Here is a 24,758-nt window from a genome sequence, read left to right as displayed (position 1 = left end):
CTGCAGATTTAGCTTTTGTGTCACATATTGTAAAAAATCAAAAATAATTGCTTATGCATATAGAATAATTATATTATTAATTTGATCCTGCTCTTACTTTGATAACTTAAGAGAAAGCATCTGTAGCTTTCTGTAGATTTAGGCACCAGATGCTGTAAAGAATCATTTTTGTCATGCATTGTAAAGATGCATTGGGCATTGGAAAAGTATTCACCCCTCATAATCGTGTCCCATTTTCTTTCATTGCACATGAAATATACAGTACAAATATGATGGGCACCAGCTCCCTTGTGACCTGTATTGAATAAAATAATTCAAAAATAGATGGATGAATATACACAGACCTGTGTATATATCATCCAACTTGACAGAGAGTGCACTACTTGACAAAGAAGAATGGGTGAAAAATAACTTCCAGCTGCAGTTGCTGCCAAAGATGCTTCCACCAAGTACTGACTCAGGGGAGTTAATACTTATAATCGACATACTGTATTTTAGTTTTGGATTTTGTCACTGGACATTTTTCGTACATTGAAGTATTCAGATTGAGATCTCAAGTTCTGATTTCACTTTAAAACATATCCATACTGTACTGTACTGTACATCACTTGGAATTCTTGAAAATGAGGCTTTATTGAAAGGAAGTGAATACTTTTGCAAGGTAATATGTGTTTTCAGGAAAACAATGTATTTTGAATATTGATTCCATGTTTTTGGTATCCTTTTGATTAACTGACCACCCATTAGTAATAGTGATATGCTTAAGCGACTTTTACATACTGTGACTGTTGCATAAGCACTAATTCACCTCATTAGTGAGAGAGATGATTGGGCACAGATGATGAGCTGATTTAATGTGTTGGATGTCACACCTGGTGAAAATTAAGAGATAAAAATGACCAATATGCCCCTTTAAACAAGAGAACTACACCTTTATGCCATCAGTATTTTAAAGTCTGGACTTACAGCACTGTTGCTGTCCATCTGGGGGCTTTACAGCCAGACTCAGTCTGTCAGCATTGAGCCATCTTCAGGGTACCTCAGTTCTCAACACCTCTCCAAGATCAAAGGGGATGACCAAGTCTGATGGTCTGGACAGGAGTGTCTTGTCACTGCAAAACAGCATTCGTATTAATCAATGGTAACCAGACAGCATAGCTATACATTATTCAAGTCCTCACTTGCTCCCCTTCCTGTGTACTGCTCATGACGTGACAACATTCCAGCAGATCAACACTTGTTCGCATACTGCTCATGTATCAGTGGATGTCAGAGTTGAACCCTATCTGAAGGGTGACCTGGGATGATAGGTGGCATGTACGTAGCACTCTGAGACCAGTGAAAACACAGTATCCCACATAACAGCACCTGCAAAATGGTGCAAAGCATGCGTTGTTCCTGATGTACAGTACAGCTTGTATTGCTTTCAATGGTGGCCACATCATCTACTAACCTACAGTATATGTACTTGTAGTTCTTTCACAATAGAGCCCCAGTTGATTAATCCTGTTGATGACAAAACTTAGTCAGTACAATTAATTTACAGTACCTAGATCCTGTGTGTTCAGTAAAAATAAAATGAACCTTTTACAAAAATATGTAATTTTTCATTCTAAGAGTTACTGTAAGTTTGTTTTGGTGCTCAGTATAGCTATATTTTAAAAAAGTTAAAATCTTTAGGTTGTTCCATCTCTCAGTGTTGTGAAAAGCAAGAGCTGATTGACATGAATCTCCATAATTCAGAGTGACTGAATTTAGATGTGAAGCTAAAAAATGTAGACATATTGATTTGTTGGCCTTCAGCATCAATGAAATTTTACAGGATAGCACAGTTCAAACTTTAAAAGGTCCACACATAGAGCCGAATTGACACTCAAGTCTTAGATGATTCGTAGATATATTTTATCGTCCTTCTTCAAGATGGAAATACTCTGTTACACAAGAAAAATTACATTGGATTGAAAGCAAAGATGTATTTTGTAGAATCATCAGCCTAAAACAGGTTTTTCTTGATGTGCAGTTTGCACTATTGGGTTGGATAAGTTCCTACCTCTTTGTCCAGTGATGATACAGTACATAACTCCCCCTCAGTGGGGCATGCTTTACAAAGTACAGTACAGAGTGCAACATTGACCTTGGGGTTCTGTAGACTAGGAAAAGAAATACAAGGATTGACAAATTGTGTACATGGTCACAATATCCCTCCAAATTAAAAATCAACCATGATGAAATTCAGCTTTTTGACTGCCCAGAATGCATTTTCTGGTTCAATCTGAAGATAAAACAATGGTCTACGTGTAAGACACTCGTTATACAGGGCGCTTACATTGATATTTGATCCCCAGTTGAACATTAAACCCAAAATTCCAAACATGGGGACAAAGGAAAAAGACCAATCTGGCAATAGTGTACTAAATTATGCTAGGAATCCTACAAATCTCAGTTTATCAAATTGAATCATGTTCAGATGTAACTGCCTTTTCATGTTCAGGGCGTAATTAGAAATGGACATCTGGCTGCACTTAAGAACCACACATCTCCTCACACAAATCAAATTGTCTGCACTTATTTAGTGAAACCATGTTCTGCAGTGATGCCTGATTTTATTCAGACTTAGAACCTCTGGGGTTTCTTAAGCATGAAAGTTTTAAAAGCCTGTGCTACCTCAGCTAAACATGACCTTTACTTTGTCCTGAGATGTTGTGATTTCATGGTGTTAATTGAAGCCCTTCAGTCATTTTTTCAATATTCAAAAGGGAATATTTGTGTGGTTCTTCATGTTGCTTTGACATGGGAGTAAAGATCTTTGAGGGAAATAAAAATATTCATTGAGTGGAAGTGTAGTGTATGAAGATTCCCCTAAGCAGATTGATTGCGTTATCAAAACCATTGACACTTCTTGGCTGTAGCTCCTAGATTTCAGTCTTGAAGTAATTACTAAATGCTAATTACTAAGCCCTGGTGCAAACCTAACAACTTAATAATAAAATCCTCCCTTAAGACCAGAAAGAGGTACTTTAATTATCTAATTAAAAATGCTATGTAATCTAAAATACCAGCATAACCATCCTGAGGGTTTTGACAATTTCTTTTTAAAAGGGTATTATTATTGTTGTTTTTACTTTTTTACATCACAATGTGGGTTTTAGTATTCATGTTTATTCTTCTACATGTGATGTAATATGCTACACATAAATACTTAAAATTATTAGAAAATTTTAAGAATAAGAGAAAGCAAATAAATATGTTTTCATAGTTTCTTCTTCTACTGTACATGCTATTTAAAACATGTAACACTCATTATAATAATTCCATGCATCCCAAGGGATCCCAAAGCACATTACATACAGTATATAGGTGGACAACTACAGTACCTAATTTAGTGCTTGAAATGCAATACCCCTGCTTTTACAAACAAGGTATAGGGCCTTTAATGACTATGTAGTGTAATATTATTTTGCAAGGATAGAACCTTCTACAGTATCTCCAAGTCACTCTCCCGAGGCCTTTATTTAGAAATTTTGATCTGGAGGAAAGATCGCCACCAACTGGTCCCCCAACACTACTTGCAACAGTAACCTGATTTTTCCTAGAGGCCTCCATCTCAGCACTGACCAGGCTCAGCCTTGCTTAGCTTCTGAAATCTGACTGATGAATCTTAACTTTTAGAAAAGCTTTTTGAAGATGGTTTTCAGAAACAAATCTCCCATGAATTGTGTTCTGGGGTGTTTTATGAAAGCTACTGAATTTTACAACAGCTAGATCCAAATAAATGAACATATAATATCTTATTCTGTAAAGTACATTGTGTATCCTTCAAGTTGATTTTATTACTAACTTGTGATTATGATACAGTACATTTTTAATTTCATATTCCATCACCAGGAAACTACTAGCAACAATCAGATGAATGACAAATGTCTTGTATTTGATCAGGGCTATCCAACTGAGGTCGTAGAGGATTGTTTGTTTCTGCAGCTTTTTATTCAAATGCTTCAAGTGCTGCTGTACTTTATAGAGACATAGACCATCTGCAGAGATACCAGCACCTCTATGACTAGGATTGGACAGGCCTGTATGCTTTAAGATAAATGTGATCATTTAAAGATCTTTTCAAATATATAAACATACATATTAGTTTTAACGTAATGATAGTCATTTACAGTAAATTGTGACTGCAGGGCTTGTTTAAGTATTTATATATGTTTCGAAAATTAGATTTGATATCACAGACGTTAGCTTCTTTTACTTTTATGAACTACTTAAAGCAAGAATAATAATTTGTTGTACTCCCTTGTACTTACAGTATATTTCTAAAACAATATTTCAGTAATTCTGTTTCGTGGTTAGAAAACTACAGGTGGCTTATATATGGATAACTGGCACCAGAAGATATGCTTATCACAAGAGATGAAACAATTCTTGTTTACATAAGAAAAGCTTCAGACAGCTGGTGTTTGAAGTGCTGAATTCTGCTTTTGGCAAATCTACAAAAGCGACCCTGTTTTGAAGCCAGCATACCGTAGTCAGTGCTAACTATTGCTTACTGTCCTTGGTTCACCCAGCTGGTGGTACTTTCTTGCAAAGACTACAAAGACCTGAAGATGCGAATAACCATTCTGAATTGTTGCTCATTTTAAGAACAAAAACAAGCAGTAGAAAAGTGCACATTACCAGGTCTTGGCTTTGCTCCCAAGCTAGCAGAGAGCAGTTACGGTAGCTGCTAAACAGAACCTGGCTTGCAAAGTCAATGTTTCCATACTATGAATGGTACTGTACATCTCTGTCCACTGGTTGAACATCACACATACAGTACAAAGGTATTGCTCTTGCGCCTCCTGGAAACCCTACAATAACAGTATTCTCAATCCTATCCAAAACAATTTAGAAACATTTTGCATGAATTCTGTCCTTTCATTGGCTAGAAATGTGTGATGATTTACATGAGCTTAGTACTTAAAATATTAATACCTGACATCAAAACGCTGTCATTGTCCAGACTAGAGAGTATCAAACAGAAAGAACACAATGTGCTTAATAAATAACATCTGCCTTAATAACCACCAAACAACTAGACATGCATGTATTTATCTTTAATTCCCTTGCTCTTTGTTTACTTTCCGTTCCTTAGATCTATATATTTGAAAACAACATCTACTACCAATCAGATGTTAAAAGCAATTCATTGCGGCTTACGTTATCTGGAAAAGAAGGAGTCATTTTCAATGGAATTGCAGATTGGTTGTATGAGGGTAAGTATACAGATGAAGTCCTAAAATCTTTTGAGCATGTTTCGTTAAGTCAAAACCATGTTCTAAATCTTAGGTTTTACTGACTTAAGGCAAGCTTTTAATTAGCATCCTAATGGCCCAGCATTCATCTCTCTAACCTGAAGGTGTAACCTGCACTCAGAGGATATAAGTCTGATTCTTGTGTCAATAGCCTGGACTGAAAGGCAGATGGGAAGAATCTCTGCAATTTAGCTTATCACCTGGGAAGGTCAGTATCCATGGTGACAAGGCTCAAGGACCTGATATAGAAATGTAGATAAATACTGTATGGTAAACATCAGGAAAAGGAAAATAATGTACCAGTCTCCAAAATACCAGTCATTCCAGCTTTTCTGCTGTGAATAATGGACCTTGCTGGTTTTCAGTCATTTTCTTTCTGATACAATTAGGATTAAATACAGTACTTTAGAGAAGATTGTTACAGTACTTGTATGCCCAAAGAATTAGAACATTGTATTATTGCTCACATATGAAAAATGTCTATTGTTCAGTGATAGAATTCATAAATTATTTTATACAGTATGTGATCAATTTTATTTTGTATGCAGTTAAAGTTATAAAATGTTATATTCCAGCCAATTTCCAAATGAATGTGTAAAGTAAGCTTCAGCCTCGTAGGTGGGTTGCATTATATAAATTAGGTTTTCCACAATTCTGAAGTACCCTTGAATTTTCAGTCCCAAATAAACTTGATCTTAGAAATTATGTTAATAATCCCTGGTCCTCAATAAATTTTGTCCCTGGAACTGGCTTTCAGAATACTGTTGGAGATGTTTTGATTAACATACCCTTTCAATTTCCTCTGCTTAAAGGTTAAAGAGGTTATGTGTTATCAATATAGACAAGACCTTTGTTTCTTTCATAGGGTGCTGCTCCAATTGTACTTCATATCAGTAAACTATTATTAGTAATGTAAAACTCTGTTACCTGCAGTACCATCACAGAAAAAATAAAGACTCCAACATATAGTTAGAATGAAAATTAATTTGTCTTATGCTAAAAAAAAACTCTCAGAAGATTTTTGCTTTTTTTCTCTCTTACCTATTAAATTTCATGCTAAGTGGACATTGATAGACTCAAGACCTATTCATACTGAGATGAAAATGAAACTGCATTATGGATTGATTTTTTAAATTAAAATGTAAATTGTTCCTACCTCTCAGGGAAATGTAGGAAGAGTTATTGCTTTATTTTCTGAAAACCCACGTTAAATGTGAGTATACTACCTTTCAGGGTCATGCATTAGCAAAGAACCTTTCAACGTTTTATCCAACAGCATCCCAAGGAATTGTGTCGATTGAATTTCTGGATGCTGTGAACATATTAGCCTCTTAAGAGGAAGCAGAGAAATCCTGGAATATATAAGTATCCTGTATCTTAACTTGCATTCAAGTGATTGATTTTCACAGCTGGTGAATCAACACTGTGTAGCCTCAGAAATAATCATCCTGTTTTTTTAATGCTAACATTTATTGTTTTGCTATCATTGACAATATAACTTACAAAGCACACAATCTGTGTGAAATCAAATATTAGTTATTAATCAAAAGATTAATCTGATATCAATTTCAAATAAATAACAATTCCAATTGTTTCCAAATGTTTCTCACAACTTTGCAGTACTTTCTAGAATTGTAAGTTAGGTAATGTAATGCTGAATTTGTCTGTATACAATTCAATAAAGTGATGGTTCTACTTTGTTTTCTTCACTTTTCGAAGGTTTTGTGCTGCAGCTCATTTTTTATAAAAATAGTAGATTATTTAATCCAAGGCAAATTCCTTCATTATTTAGGTAACTCAGACATACAGTATACTCTACTTTGTGCAAAGAAAAGCAAAACTTTACCAATTGCAATTTCTACTGTATGTATAAAAGGAAAAAAAGATATCACTACTTTTCCAGTATGTTTGGGTATAATTTCAAGGGAACAATAAGTTAAAAATGCAACAAATTTGGTTACATATGAATGCATGAAAACAAGTAAATATAGAGTAGAGGAGTGGTTTTAATTACTGTAAATGTGATCACAATAAAGATGTTTTTCACACAAAATGCAGTGTGTATGCAGTTAATGTGAAGATGACAGAAGTACTATACTGTACTAGCCCGAGGAAGTAAATGTTAATTTTACTTTAAATAATATATGTCAATTATACTTTAATTACAGGGCTCAGTTTTTAATTAATTTATTGTGTCTCAGACTAATGCATGCTCCAGATTACACTTAATTAATCCATTATTCATTTTTAAAATATGGTTTTATTTATTTAAATACAAGTTGTTTAATGAAATGAAATGAAATTGCCCCACATAGTGGTGTCTAGAAATGTTTCCACTTCTCTATTCACCTTTTCTATATGAAAAATGAAAATTACAATAATAATAGTATGTAATATTTTATATCTAAGTAATTAAAAGATTGGGACAAGAAAATACAGAATCAATTTATCTTATCCATAGTTTCTACATTTGTCATAAAATCATATTTTATCATAATGAATTTAAATACATTTTTATATGTTGCTTCAGAGCAGAATAATTACTGTATACTGTATATGGGTACATTCTAATGGCTGTAGAATAGACCATACACAGAACACTTACAGTACTTCAGATTTCTTCATATTTGTATACTGTATATAGTTCTAGAGTTTCTCATAGATTGTTTTGTAGTGTTTCATTCTAAATCTTAGAATACTCACTTCAGGAAAATATTAAAAATATTTATTGTATTTCCTTGTTGTAGATTCAGTACAACACAGTCATTCAGTACATCCAGTACATTCATTCAGTTTGCATAACATATTTTAAAGCCAGACATTTTTTTCATTGTGCTCCTGGTAATTTGGTGTTGTACAATATGTCTATAATGTATTTATTGTAAGATCTGACCTATTCTTTTTTTCAATTTAATTTTTAAATACAAAAACACTTCTCCACTACCTTTGTCACTGAGTGAAAGGACTTATCAGTTGAATAATTCCCTCTTACATAGAGGATGAATTATAGATATTCCTCTCCACTTAAATTTTCTATCAGAATGCATAATGTTTTCAGTGTAATAATGATATAATGGAAACATCATTCATGGTCCACATAAGTATAAGTACTGTATCTGACATTCAAACCTCAGATTGCTGTATCCACACTATGGTATTATAAGGCACATTAAGGAAAATAATGCACTTGCACCCCACTGTTCGTAGCTTAAGATTTTAATTCGAGTCAGATAACAAAATGTTTTGACTAGCCATATGTATGACTAGTATATTGCTAAAAATACTTTGCATTGCTATGCATTCATATCAAATTATGAAGCAGGTGGGAAAAAGCTGAGATGAATGTGATCAATGTACAAGTACAAGTCAGGAATATTCTTAAATAACGTTTCTCGAAGTGGTGTGGTTTTGGAACCTGCACTGTAAGTTCAACCCATTCCCATTAAAATTCCAATTTATTTATTGCATAGCTTCTAAACAACTGCAGCAATTTAACATGTTGTAAGACTCTACATAACTAGTTCTAAATATAGACAGAATAACTGTGATGGAGATGTGCCTGATATAGAGTAAGCCATCAACAGAGCATTTACAGGTTATACAGTGGTCTGCACACAGTCCTGCATTTCATTGCCTGGGAAAATCATCTACTGCTGTAGATGATGATCTTTGTACCTTTCTGCTAGGGCACTCAGGGCTCTGCATGTGCAGTGTTTCCACTGAGTACTTTTTCCTAAGGGTGATACAATCTGAGGCTTTAAATCCCACTAGTGGTAAAGGCAATTCTTATCGCTGTAATGGAAACAGCTTATTGCATTGTGTCATTGCTTTTATTGTATATCAGTGACTTCTAAATATTATATTTTATTTTCATATTTCCCATCCAGAGTAGAAGCACAAAAGAAGACACCTGAGCCTTAAGGAAAGCCAAAACATTCAGAGTTTTCATTTCCAGGAGATGAAGCCCCATGAACAAATATTAAGCTTTGTCATTGTTTTGGTGTTACATCTGATTCATGTTTATTTGAAAAATATGTTTGCAGAGGAAATCTTGAAGTCCCATATTGCCCACTGGTGGTCCCCAGATGGAGAACGGTTGGCGTTCCTGATGATTAATGATTCCCTGGTATCTAACATGGCCCTTCCTCACTTTACGGGCAGCCTTTACCCCAGAGGAAAGCAATACCCATACCCTAAGGTAGGGAATGACTCTGCTTGATTAAAATGACCAACATGAGCATGTATCAGCTAAAATGTAGGTGCAAGTTTGTTCCAGATTAAATATTAGAATAAATAGAGTGGGGTTGGGAATTAAGGGTGTAGTTTTCCATTTTTGTCTGTGGGTGAGAGGGGTACTCTTCTATTTTGGTTGACATTGACAACTTGTGATTGCAAAGTATACTCTCTCTCTTTAAACGCATTACGAATCATTACTGTGTTAAAATAACAGCCTCATTTTATAGATTTTCTTTCGAATGGTCTCCACAAAAACACCAACCTTGACAGTATGGCAGGCAGTAGTCAAAACACCAATAGTCAATAGTCAAAACAACTGGTAGAGTCCAGCAGGCAGGTTTCCATATTGGTGAGTTTTCATTCAAATTCAATTATTCCTTCTTTCACCATTGAAAAGTTATCTTCTATTTCCTTACAATCAATGCCCATTGTTATTTGCCACTCAACAAAAAGATGTTAGAATTTAGAAATTAGGAATTTAGAAATGAGAGAGTCACAACTCATGCATTGAGAAATATGGGTAAGTCATAAATGAGTCTGGAGTAGGTAGGTGCTAAGTGCACGTGCACTTCTTATTGGTGTAGTGAGTGGTATGAAACTGAAAGATAAAGACAATCTCTGCATGTCATTATCAATGAAGAATGGCAAAATTTGGCCTATAAAACCTTGATTTGGCTTTTCTTTTCTCTGAAGGAACAAAATTGTCTTATACTAACGTCTTTATTGTTTTGCTTTGAGTTTGATGCCTTTTCTTAAATAATCAGTATTTTTTTTTACACACGGTACAGTATACTTAGATGTCATTTTAATTTACAATGTGTTACAATAGAAAAAAAAAGATTAAAATATACTGTAGATGTACTGTGTTTACTGTTACAATGAATAAACAACTAAAACCTCCTGCAGCTCTGGTCCTTTGAAAATGAATCTAGCAACGGTCTACGTTTCAGTGCCTGAATGAAAAACGAATTTAGTGCACTAAAGCCTTTATTTATACAACAGAGTTGTGAAATGTAAGTGTATGTGTTGATGGCACTGGATTGTAATGAGGTTTCCAAGGAATATTCTACTTTGATTATGAATGCTCATTAGTCATGCCTTTATCAGCTGCAGGGTATCTTATTCACTCGTACATTTTGATGTTATTTTTTAGCGTTGTGTCTGGATTGTTATTTTTTTTTCTATGTGCAAAAACAAACATAACACATGGAGTTGGATTACCCTTAAAAGGATACCTGTTTTCATCTTGGCAATGAGATTATGTTCTGAAAATCACCTGCTGCCAGAAACATTAAGTATATTTTTATACAAACAGGCTGGACAAACAAACCCTACTGTTAAGCTTTATGTTGTGAATCTCTATGGACCTACGCACACTCAGGAACTGAAACCACCAGACAGCTTCAAAGCCAGGTATATCTAATCCAAGTTGTGTGTAATTAGATTAATGAATGTTTTTTCCTCACTGTATTACATATGTCGAGAGTTGAATGTGAATGACTAAGGAGATATTTTAGCATCTAGGGTATTTTTTAAAATACCTTTGCTTGTTTTATGCATTCTTAAGGAAGAAGGATGTGAAGTTACATAAATTCATAAGCATGAATGGAATGATTTTTATTTGCACATCATTAATGATATAAAATGAAAATGTTCTGTGCTTAATTAAGTCTAAATGGAACTAACAATGTAAACCATTCATCCCTTTGATTACCATCTTCTAGTCAACATTTAGTATTGCTTTCGATCAATTAAAACAGTAATGATAAATATCATCCCTGAAGACAGATAAGGGATTTAGTTTGGAATAACTCTTTTTACTTTATTTGTTGCAAATGTATTGCAATAATCACTAGATTTTTTTCAATACAAAATATTGCATTGTACTATAAGCTCTATGTTCTTCTTTATTGATTTCTGTGGCTTGATCGGGATGGATAGTGGTATAAATATTCAAAAGTAAGGGAAATGTGCTAAAAAGTATGTCTTTTAAAAAATAGTGCTCTGTAATCTCTGGGATTAAGAACCAAAGCTCTGGTCAAGCTCTGATGATATTTGATTTGCTTCCCAGATGTTTTTTACATTCTGTAGGTTAGGGTGTAGATATTGTGAAATCTATCATCTTTTTCCATTTTAAAGGGTGAAAGAGCAGAACACCTGTCTGAAATGTCAATATTTTAGACCAGACTATCCAAACTGAATGTCTGATTTTAAGGTTTAGAATAGAATAGAATAGAAAGGAGGTTAAGAGAGGTAAACATCTGAAAATTAGTTGGGGCTGACTTAAACCCTGAGGCAACCATTCAATTTTCAAGCTGTAAAACGAGCTGGTATCAAACAGAAATACAATCAATTTCTATCAATCAACAGAAAGAGTAGATGTATATTTACAAACCTAATGCTGTAAATACAAGTTTTGTATCTATAATTATCTGGTAATTTTGCCGATTACACATAATTCAATTTATGTTCGAACAGAGAATATTATGTGGTGATGATGAAATGGATCAGCAGCACCAAAACTGCTGTGAGATGGTTAAATCGTCTTCAGAACATTTCGATTCTTACAGTGTGTGATACAACTGTGGGAGCCTGTTTGGAGGTGGGTGAACAAGTATGATTGCATGCTTTTCTGAAAAGACAGGTATTTCAGGCATTACTGACAGGCTTATTCTTGAAACTAAGCTCCAGTGAACTGTTCATAATCTGTTAGGGTTTCTGCTAAGCCACCATAAAATCAAGTTTCATGCATAACATTTCTTTTCTATAATTGCAAACAAACATAGTTTTGTACAGGAGAGCATTGCAAATTACAAAGGACTATATTTGTTTTTTGTGGTGAAATGCGTTCTATTTTTTGTTGTATTTACTGTATATGTAGCTGTACATTAAAATAAGGATCTGTTGTGTGAAGCACAAAGAGCTGCAACAGAGCTTGTCAATTCAATTTGCTATGCAAATTTACAAGAAAGCTGAGTGAACTATACAGAGCTTGCAGAAATGTCTTTTAGAAATTGCTGAACTACTGGTAAGCTGGCAGTAATAAATTGACTTGTTCAAGAGTGAAAAAGTACAGTTGCTTGCATAGCATAATAATAATCTAATAAGCTTGTGAAGTGTTAGAGAATACCATGATTTCTGAAAGAAGTATGAAAATGTGATTCCTAAGGTACAAGCTTATCAACAGAAAATGCCACACAATATTATTTATATTTCATCTATTATTTCAGAAACATGAGGAGAGATCCGAAGTCTGGCTTTCAAAACAGGTAAATGACTTATTTTAACTACAGAAGAATATTTCTGTGTAGAGGGTATTTATAAGACACTGCAGTTGTATTGCCAGGAAAACATTTCTCAATTATTTCAGCTAACATGGGCTTCATGTTACAAATAATTGTATACACTTTTAGCAATGCAAAGGAAGGCAATATTGTCCTAAATGATTCAATGATCTCAACATCTTTTTAGAACGAAGAACCAGTATTTTCAAAGGATGGCAGTAAATTCTTTTTAACTGTTCCAGTGAAGCAAGGGGGGAGAGGAGAATTCCATCACATTGCAATGTTTACAGAGCAGGTAAGGCTCAGTTTATTTGCATGCAGAAGTGCATATAAATGTACAAATCAGGTATAAAGTGTATGCTTATCTTGAAGAGACAGGTTATATACAGTACACATGTAACTCTGTATATATGGATAGGTAGTTAGGGTTTTGTAATTGCAAGGTTGTACATTCAAATCCCACGTAAGACAATGATGTTGCACCCTTGAGCTTGTTTATTCACCTTATTTGTTCAAACTGTGTAAATGGGTACAAATATACTGTATTTTGCCTTTGGAATAAAGCTTCAAGCACATTCATTTATAATTTGCTTTTTATATATTGGTTCATTCAACTGAGAAAGGCCCTTTCATTGTTTTTGTGATTAAGGGGGAAAAGCACGAATTACTTTACTACTCCTTTTGAGGGATCTGAAATCAGACATGACTAAGTTTACATCTGCAACTGGTGTTAACAGGTTTTGCTGTTATTGTACCGAGATTGTCATGCCTTTCACCAGTCTCCTCCGCTCTAATGAAGCAACAGCTGTTCTTAGCAGTCCCAGCAGAAGAAAGGTGGCCTTTTCCCATCCTTCTTGCTTTCTTTCCTTTTGTTTCCCAAAGTCTAAAACTGGAAAAAGCGTTCGTCATTTAACATCAGGCAACTGGGAAGTTACCAAAATACTAGCCTATGATGAAAATAATCAGACCTTGTGAGTATATTCTTAACCTGGTAAAGAAATTAAAATTAGTACTATTTTTATTTTAAGAATAATATTTTCTAACTCATACAGTAATTATCAAATAAAAAAAAACAGACCAAGAGTAATTTGTATCGCTAGACAAAGGTTTTTGTGAGCACAACATCATTACCTGTAATTTTCCGCATAGCGAATAAATTGTTTTTAGTGTTTCACTTTTTTGTGATTTTCTTTCTCTAGATATTTCCTAAGCACTGAAGCTTCAACAATGTGGAGACATCTATACAGGTGACAGACTTTGCAGACGTTTACAGAAAAACAGATCAACCAAATTAATTGTAAACTGTGTTTTAATTGAGGTATTTGCATTATCTAACAATATAGAATTCAAGAGGATTACAAAAGTACTGTACATGTACAGATTTTGATCCGGGCTCGATTGCTTGTAATTTGTTGTAATGGAGTTAATGAAAGTTCGGGAGAACGACAGCCCCCTGACTGAGTGTGTCAGAGACATTCCTTCTTTCACCATTTTTGAGACATTCCTTCCCGGTGTTTCCTGCTCGGTACCACCCAGCTGTCCCTCCCTCCCAAGTCCTACCTTCTTCTCCCATGTTCACCCATCCAGCCCCGCGCCATGTCTCTCTCTGGGGGGCTAGACCACCTCGCCCTGTCTGCCAGGTCCTCTCCCCTCTAGTCGAGTCCATTAAAGCCAAAGTCAAAGTTTAAGCCTCTGAATCGATCAGCTCCATGGGAATTGTCTGCATCTCTGGAATGTATGATTAACTCCTCCTTGTACTGCTTCTTTAACCTCCATTCCAACACTGGCAGTATATCTGACACACATGATGATGATAATAATAATCTCCTCATCCCATTTATATTCTGACATTTGCTTGTTGTAAGGGGTAATAATATACATATAACACACGTTATAATAACACATGAGTCCATGTATTATTTTGAATTTTCTTACATATAGAAAGTATGTTCTGGTGGAATACTGTATATTGTAAGGCTTTTTTTTTTTTTTTTTTGCATGTCTTGCGTTCCAAAATTATTCTGACATGCCATTGCTATGTTGAGTTGAGTGGTTACTGTCTTAAGTTTAGTGGAAGCTAAAGCAAAGCAACATCATTTTATTTTCCTTGCAGTGTTTCTACTACTGACTTATTTCCTCGTCGCTGCTTGACCTGTGAATTTAGCAAGACAAACTGTACGTTTGTCAGTGCTGACATCGGTCCCAATAATCAGTATTTCCTCCTGCACTGCAAAGGTAGGTGGGGCTCATTTGTAAGACTCTATGTCAGATAGAAATGTCAGCTGATGTTTTTCGTATGCAGTATGAGAGACCCTCCTGCCAGCTTGATTTTTTCTGTCTCTGAACTGTTGGAATGCTGCTGTGTGTGAACAACACTTACATGTAACATTTACATGCCTTGTAAATTTTAATGGTTAAGTTAAATATGCAGACAGTATAAGCAACTGACACTGTACTGTACATCGACTCACGCCTGCACTGGCAGCAATCAGACAAACCTTTGGAATATATTATTCAAAGCTGATGTGGAATTAAGTTTCATAAATTATTTGTAGGAAAGTGACATGGCATGCAACAATTATTAAACTAGTGTAATAAAATAAACTTAATTTATGATACCAATTAGAAGGTCAGTTTTATCATAAGGATTTTATTGGTACTTGTTACAAATTCAGTGTCACTTTAGATGAGGGGTAGCAAATCGCACTTATACTGTAAATGTTCTATAAATGAATTACATTACAAAATATTAACAGTGACATAAGTGTAATAATAAAGAACACCTACTGTAGATCATAGTGACAAAACCCTAATCCTGGATCATGCCTCTGTCTTTTGATGTATGCAATTATTTGTTTATATTAAGTGTTAATCACATCATCAATTATTAAGAATAGTGACCTACTGAAGTGTGACACATCGTTCTAGGCCATGTCTCTGACCAGTTCTTATCTTTGTTTTCAATCAAATCAGTCAGATAGAGTCAAATATACTGTTATGAGTTATAATATAATTATATGCTGCTCAATTAGATGCATTGTGCGCATTATAATGATATTGATAATTTTATGAAAACATTTATTTTACTGTAGATGTAACTCTACAGTAGTATACTGTTTGGTAAATTGTTTTTGTAGGTTTTTAACTGTGAATCTACACTGATATATTTTATATCTACATTATCAGGATGCAATTGCTGGTGTTTTTCATATCATTCAATCATTTATTTAATCTTTAGTCATATTGTTACTACCTAAATGCTTAAATTATTGTCTATAAGTGTATATAGTGGAACAGAGACTTTCCTTGAGGAAGGCAAAGTTTGATACATCAGTTTGGCAGTTTACTGCTTTGAGGAGATGTACTGTATGTGTGTTTAAAAATTAGATTTGGGTACCATCCTTAGCGCTGAAAGCAAAAAAAATACCCCCCCATTCCAAACAATAAGATGGTACAGTATGTAGTACTATCTGAGAGAAATATCCAAGTAATTTTGTTCTGAAAACAACCATGTACAGTACTGTAAATTTATCCCTTAAATTCAATCTACTGGATAAGACATTTCTGCATAAAATAGACATTATGCACCATTTTTAATAAACCTTAGAAACGTCTTCGAAAAACTTTTTCAATATTTGAACATAGGATAATCTTAATTAAATTTTATTGACAAAGAATCAAGTACAGACCTTAAAGTTATGAAATCTAGGCTTGATGTTGTGGTATTGCTGTACAGTAGACTAGCTTGTTAAAACTGTGTTTTTTATTGTTCATTCTCCAAACAGAACTGCATTTAATTTGAGAAACTGAAAAGTCCACTTATGCCATAACAAAACACAAGCAAAGGGGTCACATGCAACAAAACAGTGATTCATTCTCTTCAATGCTTTGTACAAGATTTGTGGATTTATTTGGCCTGCTCATACAGAGGCACATTTTTGGCTTTCTACGTAACCACTTACAAACTCAGGCTTGCAGTGCATCCTGTTGTTATTTGGTACGCTCTCCTGGATGCTATGTTTTGTAGCTCCTTCTTCTGAATTTTGGTTTGTTAAATCTGCAAACCATGTCGTTTTACGGCGATTAAATGAAATGGGGGAATTAAATACATTGCTTTTGTTCTAATCACTCTAAAGAAATAAATAATACAGTACATTTTGTTGCATAACGTTTTCTCTTTTTTCCCTTTATTGATTAATCTAGGTCATGGGATACCAACAGTAACTGTACATCCTCTAAATAATCCTAAAAGTAAGTGTTGTACCCCTCCCATGTCCCCTGCACTGCGATTATCATTTTTAGATGGGCTGATAGCGTAAATCTAAGTATTTAAACACATGCTGTACCTGTTATCTCATGCAAAATTGATTAATTAGAAGAAAATCAGGTCACAGCATTTAGTTATATATCTGAATGTTGGTGTAGTTTTCTAAATGTTAAAAATGTCACATTAACGCTAAATTAACATTTACACTAAATGAAATGGAATTTTTGAAAGGTCATTTTAACAGCACTTGCTAGATGGGGGGGATGGTCTCCTTTCAGTTATAAATCTTTCTTCCTTTATGCTCCTGCATCAGCTAGGTACTCTATGGCAGGTATGACTTTATGAAATTATTGATTTCTTTTTTTCTCCATGAAGAAGGGCTGGCTTTCCGTAATTACGTTTTTGATGGAGTCAGAACAGAATCCTTGTTCCACGTAAATCTTATAAAAGTTTGCCTTCTTTCATACAGATAACTACATATTGGAGGATAACACTTTGCTGAGAAGAGTGGTTAAAGAAAAAAGAATTCAAAAGACGGAATTCAGGGCTGTTTCCATTGACGGCTTTGGTAATCGAATATAATTTATATATATTTTTCTATTTCACATGGTTCCTGTGCATTTTTCTCACAATTTCCTGACTTCTTTTCATATTTAGAGCTGCCACTGAAAGTATCCTATCCAGTTGACTTCTCCGAATCAAAGCAGTATGGCTTGCTCTTGATTGTGTAGGTATTTCTCTTCTTATTAACTTTATTATTGGACTGCGTGAAACATATTTAGGGTGGTGCATTCCATTTTATAGTATTTTGCTGTGGCTTTAGTGCATGCTCCGAGATTAAAAACCTAAAAGGCAATAGTCCTCATGATCTAAAGTGAAATCCAAACAATGTACTGTATCTTCAGGCACAAAGTCACATTTTATTTTGTGTTTTACATTACATTATATGGTGCTTTTCATGACACAAGTTCCAAGGCAACATTGTAAAATGAAGAAAATAAAATAATGGAAGCACGATTTAGACAGGAGACACAAAGAGAACATGTTATTTGTTGCTGTTTGCAGTGACGGTGCTCCTGGCAGTCAGTCTGTAAATGACAAGTTTCTCCTGGACTGGGACTCTGTGCTCGTCAGCTCTGATGGTGTGATAGTGGCTCGATTTGATGGCAGAGGCAGTGGATTTCAGGGACAGAAGATTCTGCAGCAGGTTCATCAGCGCTTAGGCCTTGTTGAGTCCGAGGATCAACTAGCAGCTCTGGGGTATGTAGGGATGATTTTTTTCAAGTTTATTTGCTGTGTTCTTTGTAGTCCACTGATACTGCCCAAAACATTTCTGGTGTTGTCCTTCAAAATCAGACTTAATTAACCTTTTCATTAGTTTAATAAAAGTGCATTAGTTTTTTTAATGTTGTAGTCAATAACATGACTGATGATCAGTTATTCTAGGTTACTGTTATATTTTAGATATTATTTTTTGTTATTTACTCGGTTTCGGATGATTTCGCAGAGGAAGTTCCAGACGTAGTTCATTTTGTTGTCTTTCTGTATTGCAGGTACTTTTTGAAATTACCTTATATTGACCCCAACCGGATTGGGATATTTGGAAAGGTGAGAAAAGGAATCTATCTTAAATAGAAATTGAATTGTATAAAACTATTTGTCCTCTGCATTATTTGAAGAAAGATGCATAGGCAGATATTCAGGAGGTTTAATTGTTGACATTATAAATGATTGTATCCACACTTCAGAGTTTAAAAAACATCATGAAAGATTGTGAAAGCATCTTCTGTCTGATCATCCTCTATATTTAAAACTTACGTTTTTACTTCAGCTATAATTGTACTGTATATTTTATAACTGTATGAATCAACATTAGTTAATCTAAGTCAACCAGCAGCTAGTGTAACTGATGACTATGCTAGTTTTTGCCACATTGTCAATGTTACCTCTTTTCCAATCAGGAGTTTTTTTTCCATTGAGTTTTGGCTAAATGGCTAAATGGGCGATGTTTTCTGATTTGAATTTTTTTATTTTATGTATAGGGTTATGGTGGATTTATTACATTAATGATGCTCAAATCATCAGAAAAACAGTTTAAATGTGCTGTAGCAATGTCTCCCATGACAGACTGGAAACTGTACGGTGAGTAAATCCATTAGTTATATTTTTAATCAATATAGCTAACTGTAGCTTAGTGAGGTAAATTACTTTTTAATTTATGTTATGTATAAATACACACATCGAACATCAAAAATGTCAGCCTGTAAGACAGATTGAGAGATATGATTTTATAGATCATACTGTAGATGTGATGCACATTGATAGATACTGTATACTGTCCTGTACATCATACTGCAGACAGAATTCCAGCACAGTCTTCTTTTTCTCACATTCATTTTTAATCTGTATCCTTTTTAATTTTAATAGCCTCAGCCTTTTCAGAGAGATACATTGGCATGCCATCAAAGGAAGAAAGTAAATACCAGGTAAATTATTTACTTGACTACCCGCTTTATCTGTTACTGGCTTGTGTTCAAGTTTCAAGCCATCAAACTTTCAGTTAAGGGATGGCATTGATAGCTGAAAATTGCTAGAAACTAGAGGACTTCATAGGTTTTTTGAAGCTTGTTCTTATTACATATACTGCATTTGAAAAGAAACATGTTACTCTATGTATGGAAATTTTACAAAAATAGAGGATTCAGTAAAAAAAAATAAAGTGGCATCATTTTGGGGATCATTTTAATTAACAGGTAATTTATTAAAATGACCAGAGTGATAGGGATACACCGTTTAGCTATTATATAATCACCAAAATCGCAAATTGTTTTCTGATTTAAAATTACAAAAAACAAACAAAAGGATCAATGTGCTAATCTAGAAAGCAACAGCTTTGTGTTATGTTGGGAGAACACTGCAGGTAGATTCACCAGCCTTAAGTCCTCAATGGACAGGCTGCGACTTGTGGATTCATCCCAATGTGACAAGACATTCAGTAGAAGCCCTACTTTTCAAATTTGTGGGAAGAGCCGGAATTACTTTTAGCATTCGGAGATGAGTGAACAGACACTTTCTGTCCATTCCCTACAAGAAGATTGGGCCAGTATCACACAACATAGGATATCGAACCTGGTGCGAATTTCATTGTTTGTTATATGAATTGAACTATAGCAAAACAAAATCAAATGTATCTAATTCATGCAATAACTGTATTGCATAACTGCTAAATAGCAGCAACTCACTTTGCATCTGTTACCATCATTTTGAAAATACCCTGAATGAAAAGCTTATGAAATAACTCATAACCTACAGTATACTGCGTAGGAGCCTCAAAGTTTAAAAGGAGCTGTTCCTTTTCTCTTGCATCTACAGTACATTATATAGTGCAAGTGTCTCTAGCCTTGGTCCTGGAGAGCCCCTATCCAGTTATTTTTAAAGGTCAGTCTAAATCATATGTGTTTTAAAGATTACGAATACATGTTTAAGCAATTGATCAATAAAGCAAGTAACAGCTCAATGAAGAGATCTGGTCCCTGAGGGCTGAAATATATTTAGATTTTTGTTCCAAATGATTTTTGATCACTAAGTTAGCATACCACTTGTTTAATTATCGTAAAATTGTTCCACATCTTCACAAATTGATGATTTCAAGGTTGCCTAATAAACCTGCTTCACAAGGACCAGGGCTGGAGTTGCCTGAAATCGTCTATTTTCATTCCAGACAGTGTGGTCTAAAGCTGTCTAACCTAGACACAGCGTCAGTGTACAGTCTATATACATCAGTCTGATCAAATTGTCTCATACAGTAAAAGCTGGTCGGGATTCCAGATTGAAAAAGAACGTGTTAAAAATAAACATAAGCAAACCAAAGAAAATTTCTACTGAAAAAAAAAAGAAAAACTCCCGTTTATTTAAAGTAAACCAACCGAGTGCACAGGGCTGCAACCAAGCTGGGCCTCTCTCAGCATCTTCTCACAACCCACCGGCACTCATCCATTGAGACCGCGCTGATCGGTCTCGCTCCAGGACCCTACACAGACTTCTCGCAGGAATGCTGTCCAGCTCTTAATTCACGATTGTCTGACTCTGACGTGCAGAACCACGTCTGTGGAGCTCACTGTCAAAATCCATTGCAGACTCTGCAAATGTTGATACTTTTAAAACTTGCTTCAAGACCAGTCTGTTTGCTACAGCTTTTAATATATCATTTGTTTGTCATCTTGGTTTTACTGGGTCGGTTAGGTAGGCTTTTTAAAACGTTTTACATCCGTGTCTTATACAGTACATACAGTACATGTGGTATTGTAACAGCCATGTGTGTCGCTTGAAAAAAGTGGATGGAATAAAATTAATTTATTAATTAATTAATAAACATTTAAGCAACATGCCATGCTATAGCAGACATCAAGATTTGTCATTATCCTAATATGGTAAACTTGTAGGACAACACTGGTGATACACCAGGCATGACAGACTACACTGCAGGCTGGGGCTCCTGTTCTCTACTGTGGTAAATCTGGTCTATAATAAACTAATTCCATGCATTGCTACCCAAACTTGAATATGAACTGCAGTATACCTATAGTACACTCATGACATGTTTGAAACTTGTCTCTTTCTATCTTTATTATGAATTCTGTCAAGGTGCAGTTTTGATAAGGCTATTTATAATGTATTGCTTCTAGAAATCTGAGAAAGCATTCTTCTGCAAAAGTGTGTCGCAAAAAAGTAGGTTGTCAAATCTTTTCTCACTTCCATATGAATCCTTTGGCCCAGTTTAATCTATTTTTATTAATCCTTCTAGTGCTGATGCAAATTTAAGCTGATGAGAGAATATATTTAACAACTTTGAAATTCATATCATTGAATTAGGTGAATCTGATCTCTGCTGCAATTTTGTTTTAAAGTTACTTTTTTCCATTGCAGATCATTGCCAGCTAAAAGTAGCATTTAATTTTTCTTAATATTATTACAGGCTTCAAGTGTGCTACGTAATATCCAGGGATTAAAAGAACAAAATCTCATGTTAATACATGGAACTGCAGATGGTGAGAAGATATATTCTTAATTATTTATTACTAAGGTTTGGAAAACAAGGATAATAGAGTTAAAAATGGACTGCCTTAGACATTTTTGCATTAACAAATAAAAGTTCAAATTCAACGTCACAAGTACAGTGTTCATACAAATAAAATGACAAAAAAATGATTTTATAAAACGTGTGCTTGTTTTCATACAGTATGTGCCATTTCAAGTAGTAATTCTATTTAGAATTTTATGTTTTAATGTATTTATTACAGCCAACATCCACTTTCAGCATACAGCAGAACTGATTAAGCATTTGATACGAGCTGGTGCTAACTACACTATGCAGGTATGTATCCCACACAATGCAATGCTCTTAAAAGGTATACAATACACAGCCTAAGGCTGAATAGGCCTCAAGAGTTCTTTGCTCTTTAACAAACTGAACCAGTTGCATTCATTAACCCTTCTTAGTAGACTACCCCTCAATTGGTGATAAGTTTGCACTCATTCTATTATTGCTATCATTATTGCAGTATTATCTAAATAATACTAAATTCTAATCTAAAGACCACAAAATATTAAATACTTTAATAAATAAATATATTAGTAGAAAAATATGCTGAGGGCTGTAAAATATAGTACACATACAGTGTACAGTCATCCAGGTGGATGCTACACATTGGTGGTGGTGGAGGGGAGACTCCATTACCTGTAAAGCGCTTTGAGTGGAGTGTCCAGAAAAGCGCTATATAAGTGTAAGCAATTATTATTATTATTATTATTATTATTATTATTATTATTATTATTATTATTACAGTAAATATTGAATTTATGTTTGGGTAGTCAAGTCCTTTTGCATTAGTCAAACAATTGGCAAATGATCATCCTGTAGATGACATAGGATACACGAGCTACAGTATCTGCTATGCATATGTCTGTCCTTTCTACAGAACCTGAATCTTTGTCTGTGTCATTGCTACAGAAACTGAGTACTTTGTAGTAAGCAGAGATGAATAGTCTTCAGATATGTCATCATTCACCACTGATTTGTTTGTCAGGTTTTTTGTTGTTTTGGTCACCTTTTCTGTTTCAACAGATTTATCCAGACGAAGGACATTTTGTGTCAGAGAAGAGCAGACAGCACCTCTACCGTACACTCATCACCCTCTTTCGAGAGTGTCTCAAAGAAGACACACTGCTATTACCAGAGGAGCCAGAAGAGGATGAATAGGTGAAGAGGCCATTGGAAGGACTTTATAATTTATTTCTGTAATGACTACTGGAGCCTTGAAGGCTCTGAACCGAGCATTAGCTAGAAATGACTGCTGGAGTCAAGGAGCTACTGGGGCTCAAGGACAGACAAAGGATTTCTCTCAATGGGACAGCACAGTAAAAGTTATTCGGCAAACAATCTGGATTTCACAGATCATGTTCAACTTAATCTTCTGTTTAGAAATCTCTTTTTGAAGGGCACCGGTCTGCTTTTCTTCCCATGAGACTTGAGTTTTACATACACAATTAAGTGCATGATTATTTTGTTTAGCTTCATCACTTTTCCATGTAAATATCTGTTGTTGTAGCACCTTGCATCAAACATGTACCATTTTACCCTTTTGTATAAATGCACAATGAAATGCTACACCTACCTGTGATGTCAGAAATGCAAATTTAACGTTACTGTGACACTGAAGAATAAGTGCAATTCCTTCACAACCCGTTCTCATGTTCACCCAATAAAGATACAGTATTTTGTATAATACTCCAGAGTGTGTACATATGTAAATATTTTTGAGATATGTACCATCCAATGGTTCCCACACTCAGACGTATTTATCACAGACATGTACAGTACCTTTCTTTTTCTTAGGATGTTTTTTGTAATGCTTGTTCATTTTTTCTCTTTTAGTGTTTTATAAGGGAAGGCAGTTGTGCGTGGCAGTGGATGTTATTGTCTTCTGAGGTATTCTTATGAATAAATAAACCTTACTAACAATGTGAAAGGAATGGTGCCAAAATCAATACAACCTTGTACTCTACTTCATCAGTCACATGCAGGCAATCAAAAGAGGAATCTGTCTATAAACATTAAAATTCACTAGCCAACCCATTACAAGAAATGAAATAGCAAATGGACACAGGTTGATGAGATTGCTTCAGTAAATGCAAAATCTTTTACTGGTTTGTCATGATTTTCACCTCCTGAGCTTACGTCTTGGACAAATGGAAAGCATTTATTCCTGATAATTTTCTCAGAAATGACAAGTGGCAGGCAATTTGCTTTGGTTGTTTCTCTGGTCTCTGCCAAAGTATAAAAGTATCTCTGTGTGCACATATTGCATAACAAACCCACATGGGTTCATTTGATGCAAACAGAATAAAAATAAATAATACCATAACACCTAGCATGCAAGAATCAATTATATCAATTTACTAATAGAACACTGCCCACGTTAATTACAAATGGGCCTTGTCCTGAATCACACCACTCTCCCAATTTACTTAAATAGCCCCCAGCATCCTGATCTGATCCACCAGAAATATAAGGACCTTTTAAGAACAGTGTGAATACATAAAAATGCATTGTAAGCATGACAGTGACAATGTACAGCATGCAGCCAATCAAATGGTTGATTCTCGTGATCTGCTGATCTT

At 34.7% G+C, this 24,758-nt stretch overlaps 1 protein-coding gene across 2 annotated transcripts in view; it reads left to right on the top strand.

Annotated features, from left to right (window-relative positions):
- Positions 1-23,865, top strand: part of dpp10 (dipeptidyl-peptidase 10 (non-functional)) — a 218,702-nt gene extending 194,837 nt beyond the window's left edge. For both annotated transcript variants that reach the window (XM_088606022.1, XM_088606023.1), the window contains exons 8-26: positions 5,132-5,252; positions 9,335-9,489; positions 10,843-10,940; positions 12,006-12,129; positions 12,758-12,796; positions 12,999-13,106; positions 13,694-13,782; positions 14,011-14,058; positions 14,925-15,046; positions 17,015-17,062; positions 17,548-17,646; positions 17,736-17,805; positions 18,144-18,338; positions 18,632-18,686; positions 19,121-19,220; positions 19,506-19,564; positions 22,054-22,126; positions 22,379-22,452; positions 23,203-23,865. In XM_088606022.1, coding sequence (XP_088462148.1) covers positions 5,132-5,252; positions 9,335-9,489; positions 10,843-10,940; positions 12,006-12,129; positions 12,758-12,796; positions 12,999-13,106; positions 13,694-13,782; positions 14,011-14,058; positions 14,925-15,046; positions 17,015-17,062; positions 17,548-17,646; positions 17,736-17,805; positions 18,144-18,338; positions 18,632-18,686; positions 19,121-19,220; positions 19,506-19,564; positions 22,054-22,126; positions 22,379-22,452; positions 23,203-23,337 — 1,812 coding nt within the window. In that variant the 3' untranslated portion in view covers positions 23,338-23,865. The remainder of the gene's footprint in view (positions 1-5,131; positions 5,253-9,334; positions 9,490-10,842; positions 10,941-12,005; positions 12,130-12,757; positions 12,797-12,998; positions 13,107-13,693; positions 13,783-14,010; positions 14,059-14,924; positions 15,047-17,014; positions 17,063-17,547; positions 17,647-17,735; positions 17,806-18,143; positions 18,339-18,631; positions 18,687-19,120; positions 19,221-19,505; positions 19,565-22,053; positions 22,127-22,378; positions 22,453-23,202) is intronic.
- The last annotated feature ends 893 nt before the right edge of the window (positions 23,866-24,758 follow it).

Source organism: Lepisosteus platostomus, chromosome 14 (assembly GCF_059453375.1).
Source record: "Lepisosteus platostomus isolate fLepPlt1 chromosome 14, fLepPlt1.hap1, whole genome shotgun sequence".
Lineage (NCBI taxonomy): Eukaryota > Metazoa > Chordata > Actinopteri > Semionotiformes > Lepisosteidae > Lepisosteus > Lepisosteus platostomus.
This window is presented reverse-complemented; position numbering and strand designations above follow the sequence as displayed.